This window comes from Alligator sinensis, unplaced genomic scaffold (genome assembly GCF_000455745.1).
Source record: "Alligator sinensis unplaced genomic scaffold, ASM45574v1 scaffold81_3, whole genome shotgun sequence".
Taxonomy (NCBI): domain Eukaryota; kingdom Metazoa; phylum Chordata; order Crocodylia; family Alligatoridae; genus Alligator; species Alligator sinensis.
Genome location: NW_005842088.1, coordinates 1,021,921 through 1,035,205, shown reverse-complemented (window position 1 = coordinate 1,035,205; position 13,285 = coordinate 1,021,921). Strand labels below are relative to the sequence as shown.

General features: G+C 42.2%; 1 protein-coding gene across 4 annotated transcripts in view; it reads right to left on the bottom strand.

Moving 5' to 3' along the window:
* The window catches only part of IQSEC1 (IQ motif and Sec7 domain 1), an 82,280-nt gene that overhangs the window by 18,577 nt on the left and 50,418 nt on the right, over positions 1–13,285 (bottom strand). For all 4 annotated transcript variants that reach the window (XM_025204532.1, XM_006023885.3, XM_025204534.1 and 1 more), the window contains exons 6-9: positions 13,120–13,259; positions 9,772–9,801; positions 7,302–7,427; positions 3,370–3,469 (exon numbers count right to left, since the gene is read on the bottom strand). In XM_025204532.1, coding sequence (XP_025060317.1) covers positions 3,370–3,469; positions 7,302–7,427; positions 9,772–9,801; positions 13,120–13,259 — 396 coding nt within the window. The remainder of the gene's footprint in view (positions 1–3,369; positions 3,470–7,301; positions 7,428–9,771; positions 9,802–13,119; positions 13,260–13,285) is intronic.

Genomic DNA, 13,285 nt, shown 5'->3' with positions numbered 1-13,285 from the left:
GATGTCCGGGTAATTGAAGTCACCCATGACAACCATGGTCCTGGAGCAAGCTACCTCAGCCAGTTCCTGGGCAAACTCCTGGTCAAGCTCAGGACTTTGAGTGGGAGGTCTGTAATAGACTCCCACCATTGTGTCCCCTGTGCCGTGTTCCCCACGGATTTTAACCCAGAGGGTCTCCAGCTGTCCACCCTGGTTGCCAATATCGGCTTGCAGGGATGTGTAGTTTTCGATATCGGCCAATACCGATCCGATTTCCAATACAGCTGCCTCCAGCTGGTAAGTCCAGTGTGGTAGAAGGGGAGAAGGGAGGGAAGGGGCATGGTGGGGACAGATCAATGCCCTGTGCAGTGAGGGAGGGGGTAGGAACAGGTGCTGACCAGGCAGGGTAGGGAGGGTGGAGCTGCAGCTTGTGGGGAGAGGGAGGCAGCTCCTGCTGCTGTTTGCACCCTGGGAGGCACGGGGAAGCATGTGCCCCCCAGATCTGTGTGGGGTGGGGCAGGGCAGGTTGCAGCTGGGGCTGCGCAGGACTCTTCTTGGTGGGGGCTGGGCTTGGAGTGGGTGCCAGGGGCACTGGGAAGATCCACCCCAATTTTTGCTGCCGCTCTGCTTCCAGCGCTGCTGCTGCCAGCTGCCCAGTGCAGCCCCGGCTCAACACCCCACCTATCAGCCTGCCAACATGGGCAATAGTTAACCAAGCTTTGTCATGTAGCTGGCATTAGGCTGTGTGACAGGGCTACACTGCCACACTTCCAATTTTAGGTGCAGTGGAAACCAGCCACAAAAATATACATATTTTGCAGAATATTTTATTGCTATGTTCCCATGTTGTTGTTCCATTAACTGCCAAAATGTGAGGCTAGGTTACTATTTATGGCACAATTAACAAGTAAATTGTGTCTTAAGTGTAATGTTTGCCAGGGACCTTTGACACTGCTCTCTGAATATTCACAAATTCCATCCTCAAATTGATTCTGACAGCTATGACATTTTCTGGATGAAATGGCAACATTTGCTTCTTGCTTTCTCTAGCCAAGATATTGGTCCTGAAGTACTTGGAGGAACAGCACCACGGGTGAGGGAAGGCTTGGAGAATATGTATTTCATATGTAATACTGGGAAGAGACTCTCTTTCCCCAGCTACCTGTGTGGTTTACAATTTGTTCCCAAATAACAGCACACACACAGGCCATCTGGAGAAACTGTAATTTCTTTGGAAAACAAGCTTCAGTGATTTTGCTCCTCGACTCCCTAACATATCTCACATAAGGAACCCTCTAGGGTACACTCTGCCGCCCCTCCTTTTCAATATGTTTGGCCATCTTCAAGAAACAAGGGATATAGGTTGGCCCACAGTTTCATCAGTACTCAGGAAGCACTCGGAGACATCTCTTTTCAGCTGAATCAATAGTTTCATGCATTTCCTTTTATACAAATGGGATCAAGTCAGTGTGTCCTGGGAAAGGTGCATGTTGGATCTTTGCCACATCAGATCCATCACTGCTTCTAGATATCTACATGATAGTAGACATGTTTTCATTTAAAAGGCAGGGAGAGTGGCACCTTAGAGACTAACTCAATCAAAAAGGCATACGTTTTTGTAGGGGGATAACCTACTTTTTCATAGCAGCTGATAAAGCAGGTTCTCACCTGCTAAAGCTTATGCTTTCTGATGGAGGTAGTCTCTAAGGTGTCATATCACCTTGCCTTCTGCTTGCAGACTAATATGGCTAACTACCTCTTTCTATTCCTGTTTTAATTTATGAGGAACAGCAGACTGTAGGTATACCTCTTCAATATGAACTATACCACAATAATTCATGCATTTGTAACCTTGTGGCTAGATTGTAGCTATTCATTCTACATGGGGCTATGCAAAGAATCACTCGGATGTTTCGATTCATGTTAAATATGGCAACTCTTTTCTTGAAATGAGCCATTACAACATATTCCCTTATTTTTAGAGTTCACTGGGAACTGTGAAGTGCTGTCTACTTCAGAGAAAAACAAACTATCACATGCAATACTGTGAACTGTACTGGGGTTGTTATACAGGTTAATGTTTTGACTAGGCCCTATAGAGAGTCACATGTGATGTGGGCACCTATTGTCAGAGACTGTAAACTGATGTCTCACCGAAGGAGCCCTAATTATCTGGGGTTTTCACCCAGATCAAAGTAGGCAGGGGACAGCCATTTACATGTAGCCCTTCCATGCTGCATTACTGGTCTCCTGCCAGTAGGTGGCCAGCAAGAGGCAGCCTGAATCCTTGTCCCTGGAATGACTCAACTTGAACGACCAGCAATTAACTAACAGAAGTACACAGCTGTATCCCAAAGTACAGTATTAGCACATTTTCTCTTGCTTATTGCACAGGTACTTAAAGCAGGACAACAGATTTTTATGATTGTAGTATCCCAGGCCAAAAGGCTTTCTCCTGGAAGAAATGTGATGTCTGTTTACAGTCAGAGACACCACCTTCCCACTATGCTCCATAGAGAATTATGTTTTGCCGTCTTGCTATTATTGATGTCTGGAGTTAAAATCTACAAGAACAAGGTCAAGATATTTATATGGAAGAACCCTACTTGCAAGAACCTCTTATTTTTTGCTGTTTCCTGGAGACTGAATTTGACAAGTTTGATAGTACCTTGAAGGCACTCTGGACTGGCACAGCCTTTAAATTACGTCTAGAATATCTGGACACAAGATAAGTAAAAAACTTTATCTAACTATATTTTGAGTTTGTATTAATAACAGTAAGTTACCTAGGGCCCTGCAACACAGGCAAATTAAAGCTACACATAAACCAGGTATAGAGTTGTTACACATTTTCAAGCAGTAACGTTATAAGTTGGCTGGCTCTTTTAAAAGCTGGATAGTCATTTTTATCATGTGATAATTACTTTGTACATGTGGCTGGTTTAAATTTATTGCATGATTAACCAGTTAATTGCCTAATATATGTAATGCGTAACAGGGGGTCTAGTCACGGAGATTAATTATAAATCAGTAAATAAATTGAATAGTGATCTGCATTTCCACAAACTTCACTCATAGTCATTATATGTTATGATAGATGAATATAGCTCAGCCCACTATACCTTGTGACCAGTATGGATAATGCCAAATTTGTTCCCATTACTTTCAGAAAAATCACACCGAGTTAGATGAGACTCTTAGCCTTACGCCAGAAATCTTCCAATAGTCCTTCTGCCTCCTATGTTCAGACAGTGTGATGTATTTAACTCCAGGGCCAATTGCAGCATATACTACCTTCATTCTCAGATCTAGAAAACTGATGTGCAACGCTTCATTGCCACATCAGAAACTACATGGTCACCTAAAAATAGAGAAAAAAAAAATACTTACACTGATTCTCAAAAAGAAGAACTTGCATTCCATAAAGAGAAAAGGATTGTCGAAAACTGTACGTGACCGAGTTCTTCTTCTTTTGAAAGATCTTGGTGACCTGAAAATATCAATTTTAAAACAAGACAGAATAGAGAATTGTGTTTATTAATATATTAATATAAATGCATAATATTACTCTCTCATTTATATTCCCTTTAATGACTCCTGGTCTCTGGCTTACCAAAAATAGTTTGTCAAAGAGCTTTCAGTCTGTCATACAATATCTGCTTATTAGTTTCACTGAATCTTCCTTTGCACTTCAGTGGGTCAAGTTAAGTGTGCTTCTATCACTTTCTAACAGAAACTTAAACAAAACATTTATTTGGCCCTCTGCTAGTCACAAGGTTCAAACTTTTATCTAGGTGACTATAACTGTATATAGTACCATTTTCCCCATGGATGCTAAAATTTGTAAAACAAAGCAGCTGCACATCATTTGTTGTGTATTGTATATATTGTCAATTAACTTGCACATTATGCCACATGTATTTGCATGACCCTTTTCTCAGAAATTAGCCATTCAAAATGTAGGTGTGCGCTTTAAACAAGGAAACCAATTTCTCTTCTGGGATGGAGACATGGGGACACTGGAGTGGCTGTAATGGGCTGTGCTCCCACAGACTTGCAGAGGAGGCAGAGTCCAGTTCTCAGCATTGCTCACTCTTTACTTGCAGCTCCAAAGATTAGCCAAAAGCTGCTGCCAATTCAGCAGTGGCTGTGACAGGGTTAATCCTTGAGCTTTGAAACTGCAATCCTTGAGCTTTGGAGCTGCATGTTCCTTGGAACATTTTGCCCTGGTAAACTCATGCGGTGGTAGGAAAGACTAGAAAAAAAAATCTTTTTTTCATTCTGCTTTCCCTTATTTGAGGGTGTAAGGTATATGAAAAATACAAGTATAAAATAGAAGCTTGCTGCATCTCTGCTTGTTTGCAGTTACTTTTCTTTAGATAACAGATCTTCTTTAAGTTATTTTAAGATTGTTTTCTCTTCTTTCTTTCTCCCCTCCCTGTAATCGTCTGTTTTCCTTTCTTTCCCAACACTGTAATTTCTACCTCCTTTTCTGTATTTTCTCTCTCACCCACATCTTTGCCCCAAATCTCCAAGTACTCTATTTCTCTTTTTAATCTACTCAGTCTATCAACTTTGTCATTTTGTGTCACCCTCACAGCCTCTCCCTTATTTTTATCTACTCATTTACTTTCTTTTACAATGGACTAAAACAGCAGCTCCCAAATGAGGGTTGTGGTGCTTAGGAGTGCAGGCATACACAAATCAGTATAATAAATGGATGCAGACCAGAAGTGGGGTTGCAAGCAATTGTGAGCCAACTGCAAGTTGTATCTTTTTATTACTGCTCACAGCAGTGTGTGACGTGTACTATTCACCTAGTTTTTATATTATTCAGGTTAAAAAAATTTACACATTCAGATTATTAAGCACTACAAATACTTCCAAACTGTCACTCTTATTGGTTTTTATTTTTAAGAATAAAGAAGCTAAAATCATATTGGGAAAAGAGGCCAACTGTAAAATGTATTTCAACATGTTCAATCTATAGTCAAGTTAATAATTACATTGGGTTAATAAAATATCTACTGAAAACAGATCAATAGCCAAGTGTAATAATCTCTTTCCTGTTTTACTGTATCTCAAGTAAGTAAATCAAATTCATCATCCGTTGGATGGGCCGTTCCTTTAGAAGCACTATTACAAACACTGTCTGTAATAAAATGCTACTGTAGCAGAGCATTTCCTTACAATCAGTCACAATTAGTAGTAACATATCTTTAGGGTTCAAATAAAATTATATATTTACATTTATGAGTTATCAATAATTATTAAAATCAGACATGAACTTTTCCTCAATTGTTTGAGGCTCAGGGTTATATGTTTATGCAAATAGAAAATAATCAGGTCTCAAAAAGTGTCTCCAATTATATCCATGACTTTTATTTTTAAAATGCATTTGAATTTGGTTTTTACAAATGTTCTGATGTTCTGGGCATTTGTCCTTCGAACTGAATAAAATGCAACATAAAGGTAAGTTCAAGCTTCCTTGACCTACTCAATCAGCTAGGAACAGTTAAAAAAATAAACTCAAGTGTTCATTCACATTCCTTACCAAAAAATTAGGGAAAACAGTGGCTTTGATGTAATGCAATACTAATTATATTACATTACTAATTACATTTGTACAAATAAAACTTAAAATGCATTTTCCATTGATTTGTTATACCTGATTTAAGTTATTACAAGGACCAATTCATATCAGAACTTCTAAAATTCAGCTTATTTTCATGAATATGCTTCAGCTTTCACAAGTAAATTAAACTTCCCACTTCTGCCTAGAGGAGCGTGTTCATATGTAAAAGGAGGGACTTCTATTGCAAATCACAAATCCAGGTTTGTAACACTGTCCCTTTGGCAAATAGGGCCTATTCCTGAGCTTTTCAGTATCTCAGTTTCCGGGCAACCAATGGTAATGGAAGGTCCAAACTTCTTTTCCGTTAGGGTTAGACACCTGGAAGAACTAAGAACCAGATTTTTAAAGGTACATCAATACCTGCACTTGTGGCATCTTCAAGCTTTTCTAGACAACTAATGTCAATTGATTTCAGGAAGTCAGGTGTCTAGGCACTTCTGAAAATCCCCAGTACATGATTACTAGGGCTGTGTGAAGCTTCGGGTGCTGATTTGATTTGGAGGAGATTCGGCCCGATTCAGTGACCAAATTCCAAATCCAAATCGAATCACGGGACCAATTAAAAGGTCTGAATCGATTCGAAGCTCTCTGAATCTTCGGAAAAGATTCGGAGCGGTTTGATGTTTCGAGCAGGGAGCTGGAGCTGGACTTGGAGCTGGTAAGTAAGGGGTAGGGGAGGGGGAGGGGACCATGGGGGGGCCCCTGCCAGGCCGCATCCCCTGTCTGCTCCCCCAGCACCCCGACCCCTCCCCTCCATGGCTGCCCCGCCCAGCCCAGCTCCCAGTGCTTTAACCACACCCACCCCGACTCACCGGGTGCTGCCAGGTTGGGGGGAGGATCCCTGCTGCCCCATGCTGCATGGGGGGTTTGTCACAAGCCCCCTTACTCCCCTCCCACTCCTCCAGCCCCACTATGGCTGCTCTGCCCACCCTAGCTCCAGCCCTTTGAGAAAAAAACAAAAAAGAAAAAAACCTGGGTCTCACCAGCTCCTGCAGTGGCTTGGGGCTTGGGGACATGGCATGGAGCAGCAGAGATCACTCCCCGCCAGGCAGGAACCGGTGATCCTGGGGTTTTTTCTTTTTTTTTCCCCCTTAAAGAGCCAGGAGCTGGGGTGGGTGGGGGATGGGCCTGCATTATTCAGAGATTTGGCAGCAGCCAAATCTCCAAATCAGAATCAGCCAAATTGATTCAGGACAGTGATTCAAATCACCGAATGGAACCATTGTCCCCCAAACTGGCTGAATCCGAATCCAAAGTGAATCCTAGCCGCTTTGCACAGGCCTAGTGATTACTCTACATCTTTATTCACCTCAATACTTTTGAAAGCTTGTCCCCAAGCCTTCAGCAAAATCTGCACAGAGATTTTCCTTTCAGGTAGCTGACCTTACAGTGAGAGGAAAACAGCAACAGCATGTCACAAACAGTTTGGTTAACAGTGTTAAAAAAGCTCTCTACTACAATACTTCAGCTATGATGCCAAAATGTGCTGATAAGAATACGAGGGCAAAGGTCACTCTCTCCCTCCACGCAAAGATAAACACATGAATGGCAGTAGAAACTGAGTAATGAAAACAGTTTTATTCATACTAAAAAAGAAAGGTTAAACAGAAATGGCTCTACTTATCAGAATCTCTATATTAGTAAAAGCTTTTTGAAACAAAAATAGAATTAATCTGTAAATACATACCACAAGAAGGTCATTAAACAAAAATATTTCTCGCTGGTGCAATCCAAGCTTCTGAGGTTTATTTGGGTCTGGAACTTCAAAGAGCCTACAGTAGCAAACAAGTCTCCGGTGGGGTAGAGAGAGAACCTATAATAGATAGAAAAGTCCATTGCTTATCTCTGTTAATAAAGAGTGTCTTTTTTGCCTAGTCTTCATTCTAATACTTCTAATATCCTTAAGACCTTGAGACCAATGGTAGACTGTTTTTCACATCAAAGGATGAACAATCTAACAACACAGATCTATTTACTACAGTCTCTCAGTGATATGAAACATAATGAAATCACGATGTCAAATATTCTGTAGGGATTTGTGTATCCTGCACAGTGAAGCAAATGGATCAGTGGTCAGGCTCAGGCCTTCGGTAAAACAGTAAAGGAAAAACTAAAAAGTGTGCTCAAAAAGCAAAACATGTTTGCTTGACTGCACACTTTTGTAGTAGGTCTGATACTAAACAAGGACTGCAAAATTAGTTCAGCTTTTGCAAGATGGTGAATGCCCCAGGGTTTTGGTTTCTCTTTTTGTCATCAGAGTTGAAAATTCAATTTGTGCATTCATGAAATCAATGAAAATCTGATATCAGAAAAGAAATAAATGCATTCTCAGTCTAAGTTCTTTTTCATGCAGACAAGATATCTGAGAATTACTTTCCTTTTCCTTACTTGAAATATCTCTGCCTAACTCATCTACAGAAAACAGTTATTTCTCAACATACTGAAGCTGTGTGTCTTTTAAATGCAAATGAAATTATCCTGGCAATCATCCTAGAAAGGGACACTTTAAACTTTTTAAAAGTACAGTAGAGAATATGCATTTACTACTACATTTATACTTCTTATTTTAAATCTCCTAGTCTTCCGTAAGAGCTGGTTACAATATCCAATTCTGTTTGGAGATAGATTTATTATGCAAAGGATGAAGATGATCAGAGATCACTAGTAGGTACTCACTTTACATCTAAGCCAGTGCTTCTCAATTTTTTTTCATAGGGTATCCTATATTTTAATTCAGAGATTGAAACATGGACACAACATGGACATAGACACCGATCCCCTCCTATGTGTCGCCTCATAGCGTGCCATTCTGACCTGACAGAAGTCAGAATTTCTCCAAGACAATCCCTGTACACCAATCAATTATTTTCCTGGGGTTTTTGCTAGGGGAGCAGTTTTAACCTTTGGCTAATGCTGTAGAAGAGTCTAGCTGATGGAGGACACTGAAAAAAGGTTTTTCCTTTAGCCCAACTCTGCCCACTTTTGTTAGGTAATCAGTTTAATATGGGCTTCCAGAGAAGCGAGTGTGAGCAGTGCTTGTGCATTCTTCTCCATCTTCGGGAAGACCTATTTCTCCTACGGACTGGCAGTTTTGGACCTGCTACTGCCAGGGTGAACCCAGAAGCCTGATGAATTTCTAACCTGCAGCTGTAATTTAATCAAAACAATGAATTTTCATTCCTAACAATAAACAGAAACCTCCCAATTTTTTTCAGTCTGATGGAAATGGTAAACATATGCTCATGACTAACAGATACTTTAGCTAGATGATTGAAACAGTTTAACATTATTTAACTGCTTCTGCAGGGACAGGAGGAGGCTAAAGATTTAATGCATAATAGTAATGTGAAGGTACACTCCCAGAATCATTCTAGGCTTGAATAATACAACAGAAAAAAAAAGTCATAATAAAAAAAATATCACTAAGAATCAAATTTGTAAAATGACATTGGATTTTAGATTATAAGCACAGTACAACCCAGCATCCAGTGACAGGGAATTAGCATTGGTATTTGCTTTTCCCTGCCTTTAAACTCAAGGATTTTTCAACTCCTACTGACAGTGTTAATATAAAATTTAAAAAGTGGAAAAAGTGGCAAAAGACAAATCAGTTTTAGGGTTATTATTGCTTTTGCATAGAACTCTAATTCGCATTTAATTCTTGCTGCGTTCATCTATCTTGCCTAAGAAAGCCGTGAATTAATTCGTGATATCATCCTACGAAACAATTAATACTGAAGTGTACTAAAAAATGACTGAAAACTGAGGGCCATGTGGCAAATCCATGCCTTTTGAAAACAAACTGATTCAATTTTCATGTTTGCAAATAGATGCTGAAGTGATGGCTAGATCAAAAATGCATAAATAAGAAGGGAATTAATAAAACAATTAATCTAAAATTTTCCAGGCAACAAATTATACATTTTTAGTAGAGCTTTAACCCAAGAACCTGAACTGGAGTTTGTGTTTCTGCTTTGTTAAGGACAGCAAATGTTTTCTTGAAATAAACTACTTCAAGGTGACCACATTTTGAAAAATAGCTAAAGTTCGAAAGAAAATGTTACTGCCGTTTAGCAATAATCCTGCATATTAAACTACTGTTATTTCTGATTAACGTGGATTATAAATCATGAATCAATATGAAAAGAAATACCTACACAACCAAGTCCGTGATGCAGAGATCCAATCTACAGTAGAAAGACACATACAAGTTTGTTAAACTTCAGAGAAACAGTGCTATATCATAGCAAGTAAATACTACATGGTCTTCTTGGACACTTTTACACTTGGTCCGATGCGTTCTGATGAATTGAGTCTGCTGAAGCATCTCATGTATCAGCATCCCTGCATTTCAAAATGGCAGCAGGGGCACTTTAACTAAAGCTCATGAAGTAAGCTTTAGTTAAAGCACCCCAGCTGCCATTTTGAACTGTGAGACACTGAATACACAAGACACTCTGTGTGTTTTAGAGTGATTCCTGAGAGCCACTTTAATTAAAACGCATTCCCCGCACCCAGGAGCACATGTATAGGTGTCCACTATGACCAAACCCCTATAAAGTAAAAACAAACATCTCTAGGAATAAAGAGAATTGGCTATTTCCGATACTTTCTTTTACAAAATAACCCCCAACCCCTAATTAAGGCCTGTGCCTCCAGGAAACCTGTTCAGTGTTCTTATCTCCATTCATTTGATGGGGTAAGAACAATGAGGGATCAGGCCCTAAGTTTGGGATATTATTTGCCTGAATCAGACAGAAGCCAGAAAAAAAATACAGCCTCTGCAGAATCACAGTAAACTAAAAGGCCTGATTTTGAAAGGTTGAGATTTTTCTTCCTTCTGAAACACATTGAAATAATGTTTGCTACTGAAGGAAGCTACAGCTTTCTCATAACTTAGAGATGATACAGTTTTTCTCCCATCATCCTTTCCACTTCTTTCTGTAGGTCCTCCCTCGTGTCCAGATTCCTTCCCATATGTGACAATTCATTAGATTTTCTCACTGTGGTACACTTTAAAACAGGAGTGGGCAAAATATGGCCTGTGGGCCAGATCCGGCCCACGGAGGGTCTTTGTCCAGCCTGCAGCAGGTCCTTCAGTACCACCTGACTCAGGCACGGTCCAGCCATGGTGCATCCTGCTGCCTTCCAGGCACGCAGCAGGGCTGGGGAGGCTCCATGGCTCGACTGCCTTTCTAGGCAGTCCAGGTGGTGGCAGCTCCTTCTGGCTGCCACCAGTACCACCGATGGCCCCAGCCCTGTGGTACTGGTGACGACCTGTCCGCATATCCCCGCCCCAGCCTGCCCCAAGCCTACTCCAGGCTTGCCTACCCAGGGTCAACAGCAGCAGAAGCTGGGCAGAAACTGTTACTCAGCATAGGAGAAAAGTGGCCCCTCCCTCTTGCTGTTGCAGGGCCCTTCCTGCTGCAGTTGCCCAGAGCCCATGGTGTGCTGTCCTGTGGGTGCTCTGCGCTGCCAATGCTGCCCCACTGGGCAGGCCGAAGGTGGTGGTAAGGGCAGCAGAGATGCAAGGCAGCCCAGTGCAGGCTCCAGGTGCCTGCAGCAGGAAGGGCCTGGCAATTGTGAGGGGGAGGGCCTGCTTTTCCCCTGCGCTGAGCAACAGTTGTTGTCCAGCAGTCTACTGCTCCTGCTGAGCCTGGGCAGGTGAGTCCAGAGCAGGCGCAGGGTGGGCCAAGTTGGGGCTGTGCAGTGCGGGTCCCCATTGGTACCATGGGGCTGGGGCCAGCGGCAGCAGCACCTGGAAGGAGCCACCGCTGACTGGGCTGCCTAGAAAGGCAGTCCAGCTGCAGAGCTGCCCCAGCCCTGCTGCATCCCCGCCCTAGTCCTGCTGCATCCCCAGGGGCCGGCAGAATGTGCCACAGGTGCGCAGTGCAGAGTAGGCATGGGGCAAGTTGGGCTGTGCGCATGGGTTCTGGCTCATCTCCTCTAGCAGGGGTGAGTCTAGAACGAATGAAGTGTGAGGCTGGGGCTGTGTACTGTTGGTGGTGGCAGGGAGGCACTGCAGGGCATGCAGATTCCGGGCTGTTGTGGGGCGGGGCTGACCAGCTCAGGGGGGTGAGCACAGGGGGCTCCCATGAACACCTCACCATACCCACAAACCCTCCCCCATAAATCCAACAATCGCACCCTCCCACACACAATCACACATCCCACAAACACCACGCCTAACCGCTGCACCCTCCCCCACGCGCACACCTGCATGCCTCTGCAGGGAGGTCTGCTCACTGCTATGCCCACCACACACATGCACTCAGACCCCACCACACACACCTGCCCACACACCTTCCCAGCCACCCTCCCTCTCCATACACTCCACAGCCCCCCACAAACCCTATACCCACACCCACCCACACATCCCCACAAACACATGCCCCCAGAAACCCCTTATACCCACCCACCCATACCCCCACACCCCAAATACACACACATCCACAAACACCCCCCCCACAGACCCGCACAAACCCCATAGTCACCCAGCCATACCCCCCACACCTCCCCAAAATATACAAGAGTAAGACTTCATTTGGAGCTATTATGCAATCATCTCTATATACACCATGCAAACACACACAAATCAAGACAAAAATACTTTTAAAACTAGAATTAAAATGTTATTTTCAATGTTTGATTTTTAGCATAAAATTTGCTTTTTTCTGGTTCCAAGATGGCAAACCCCCTTCCCAAAAGGAGTACTTCCGGCAGTAAAGGTAAGTGGTTAGGGGGCGGGATTTCCAGGTTCAAGGTGACCAGGGGGCAGGGCTACCCTTGTGGCCCTCAACAGCTCACCAAAACTTGTTAAGCAGCCCTCCAGCTGAAATAATTACCTGCCCCTACTTTAAATTAAATGGCATCATCTCAAGTGTATTAAATAATACTTAGTAGTAATCATTAGAATGTAAAGAGCTGATTCCCAAATTTGTTTCTAGACAGCAATTTTCACAGTAATATCACTTCCTGCTCCAATCTACATTGGCTCATAAACCCAGCTGTAAGGAGGAGGAAATACTGACACTAGTACAAACCTCATTACTGTGGTAACTTAAGAGTCTTCACTGATGGCATTTTCTAAGCTTTTAAGACATCACACTTTACAGAAGCATACTCTAATAATTTTTAAATTTAATAATTAAAGCTGTAAGCAGTTTTAGAGCCTAAATTTAGGACTGAGACAGTGACAGGGAAAATGTGTTTCCAAATTTTTACCACTTTTATTTAAAAGATAATTTTAGCATTCATAATCCTACCACCAATGGTTATAAGCTACCATTTGTGCTAGAGTGCAAAGTCATATTCATACGCCTAGTGAAAATCATATAAACATGGCCATCCTTGTCAGGAATGTATTACTTTGATGTACCTTCCTTTTTTATCCCTGTCTAGCCCAAATTACAGATGTAAGTAGTCATCTTTGGTAGCATAACTTGAGCAACAATATTCAGTCATTTAGCATAATAAGCACAAATTTCAGGGCAAAATTAACTCACCGGTTTCTTTCCTACTATGAGTTTCTCAACCTTTTGGACCTGGGATACATGATCCTCATTTGTCTTCAGTTCCCGTTTGCGAATTCGTTCATAAATCCCAATCAGCATCTCTCGTGGGATATCTTCACCATCATCTACGCCTGTAGAAACCAACAACTCTCATTAC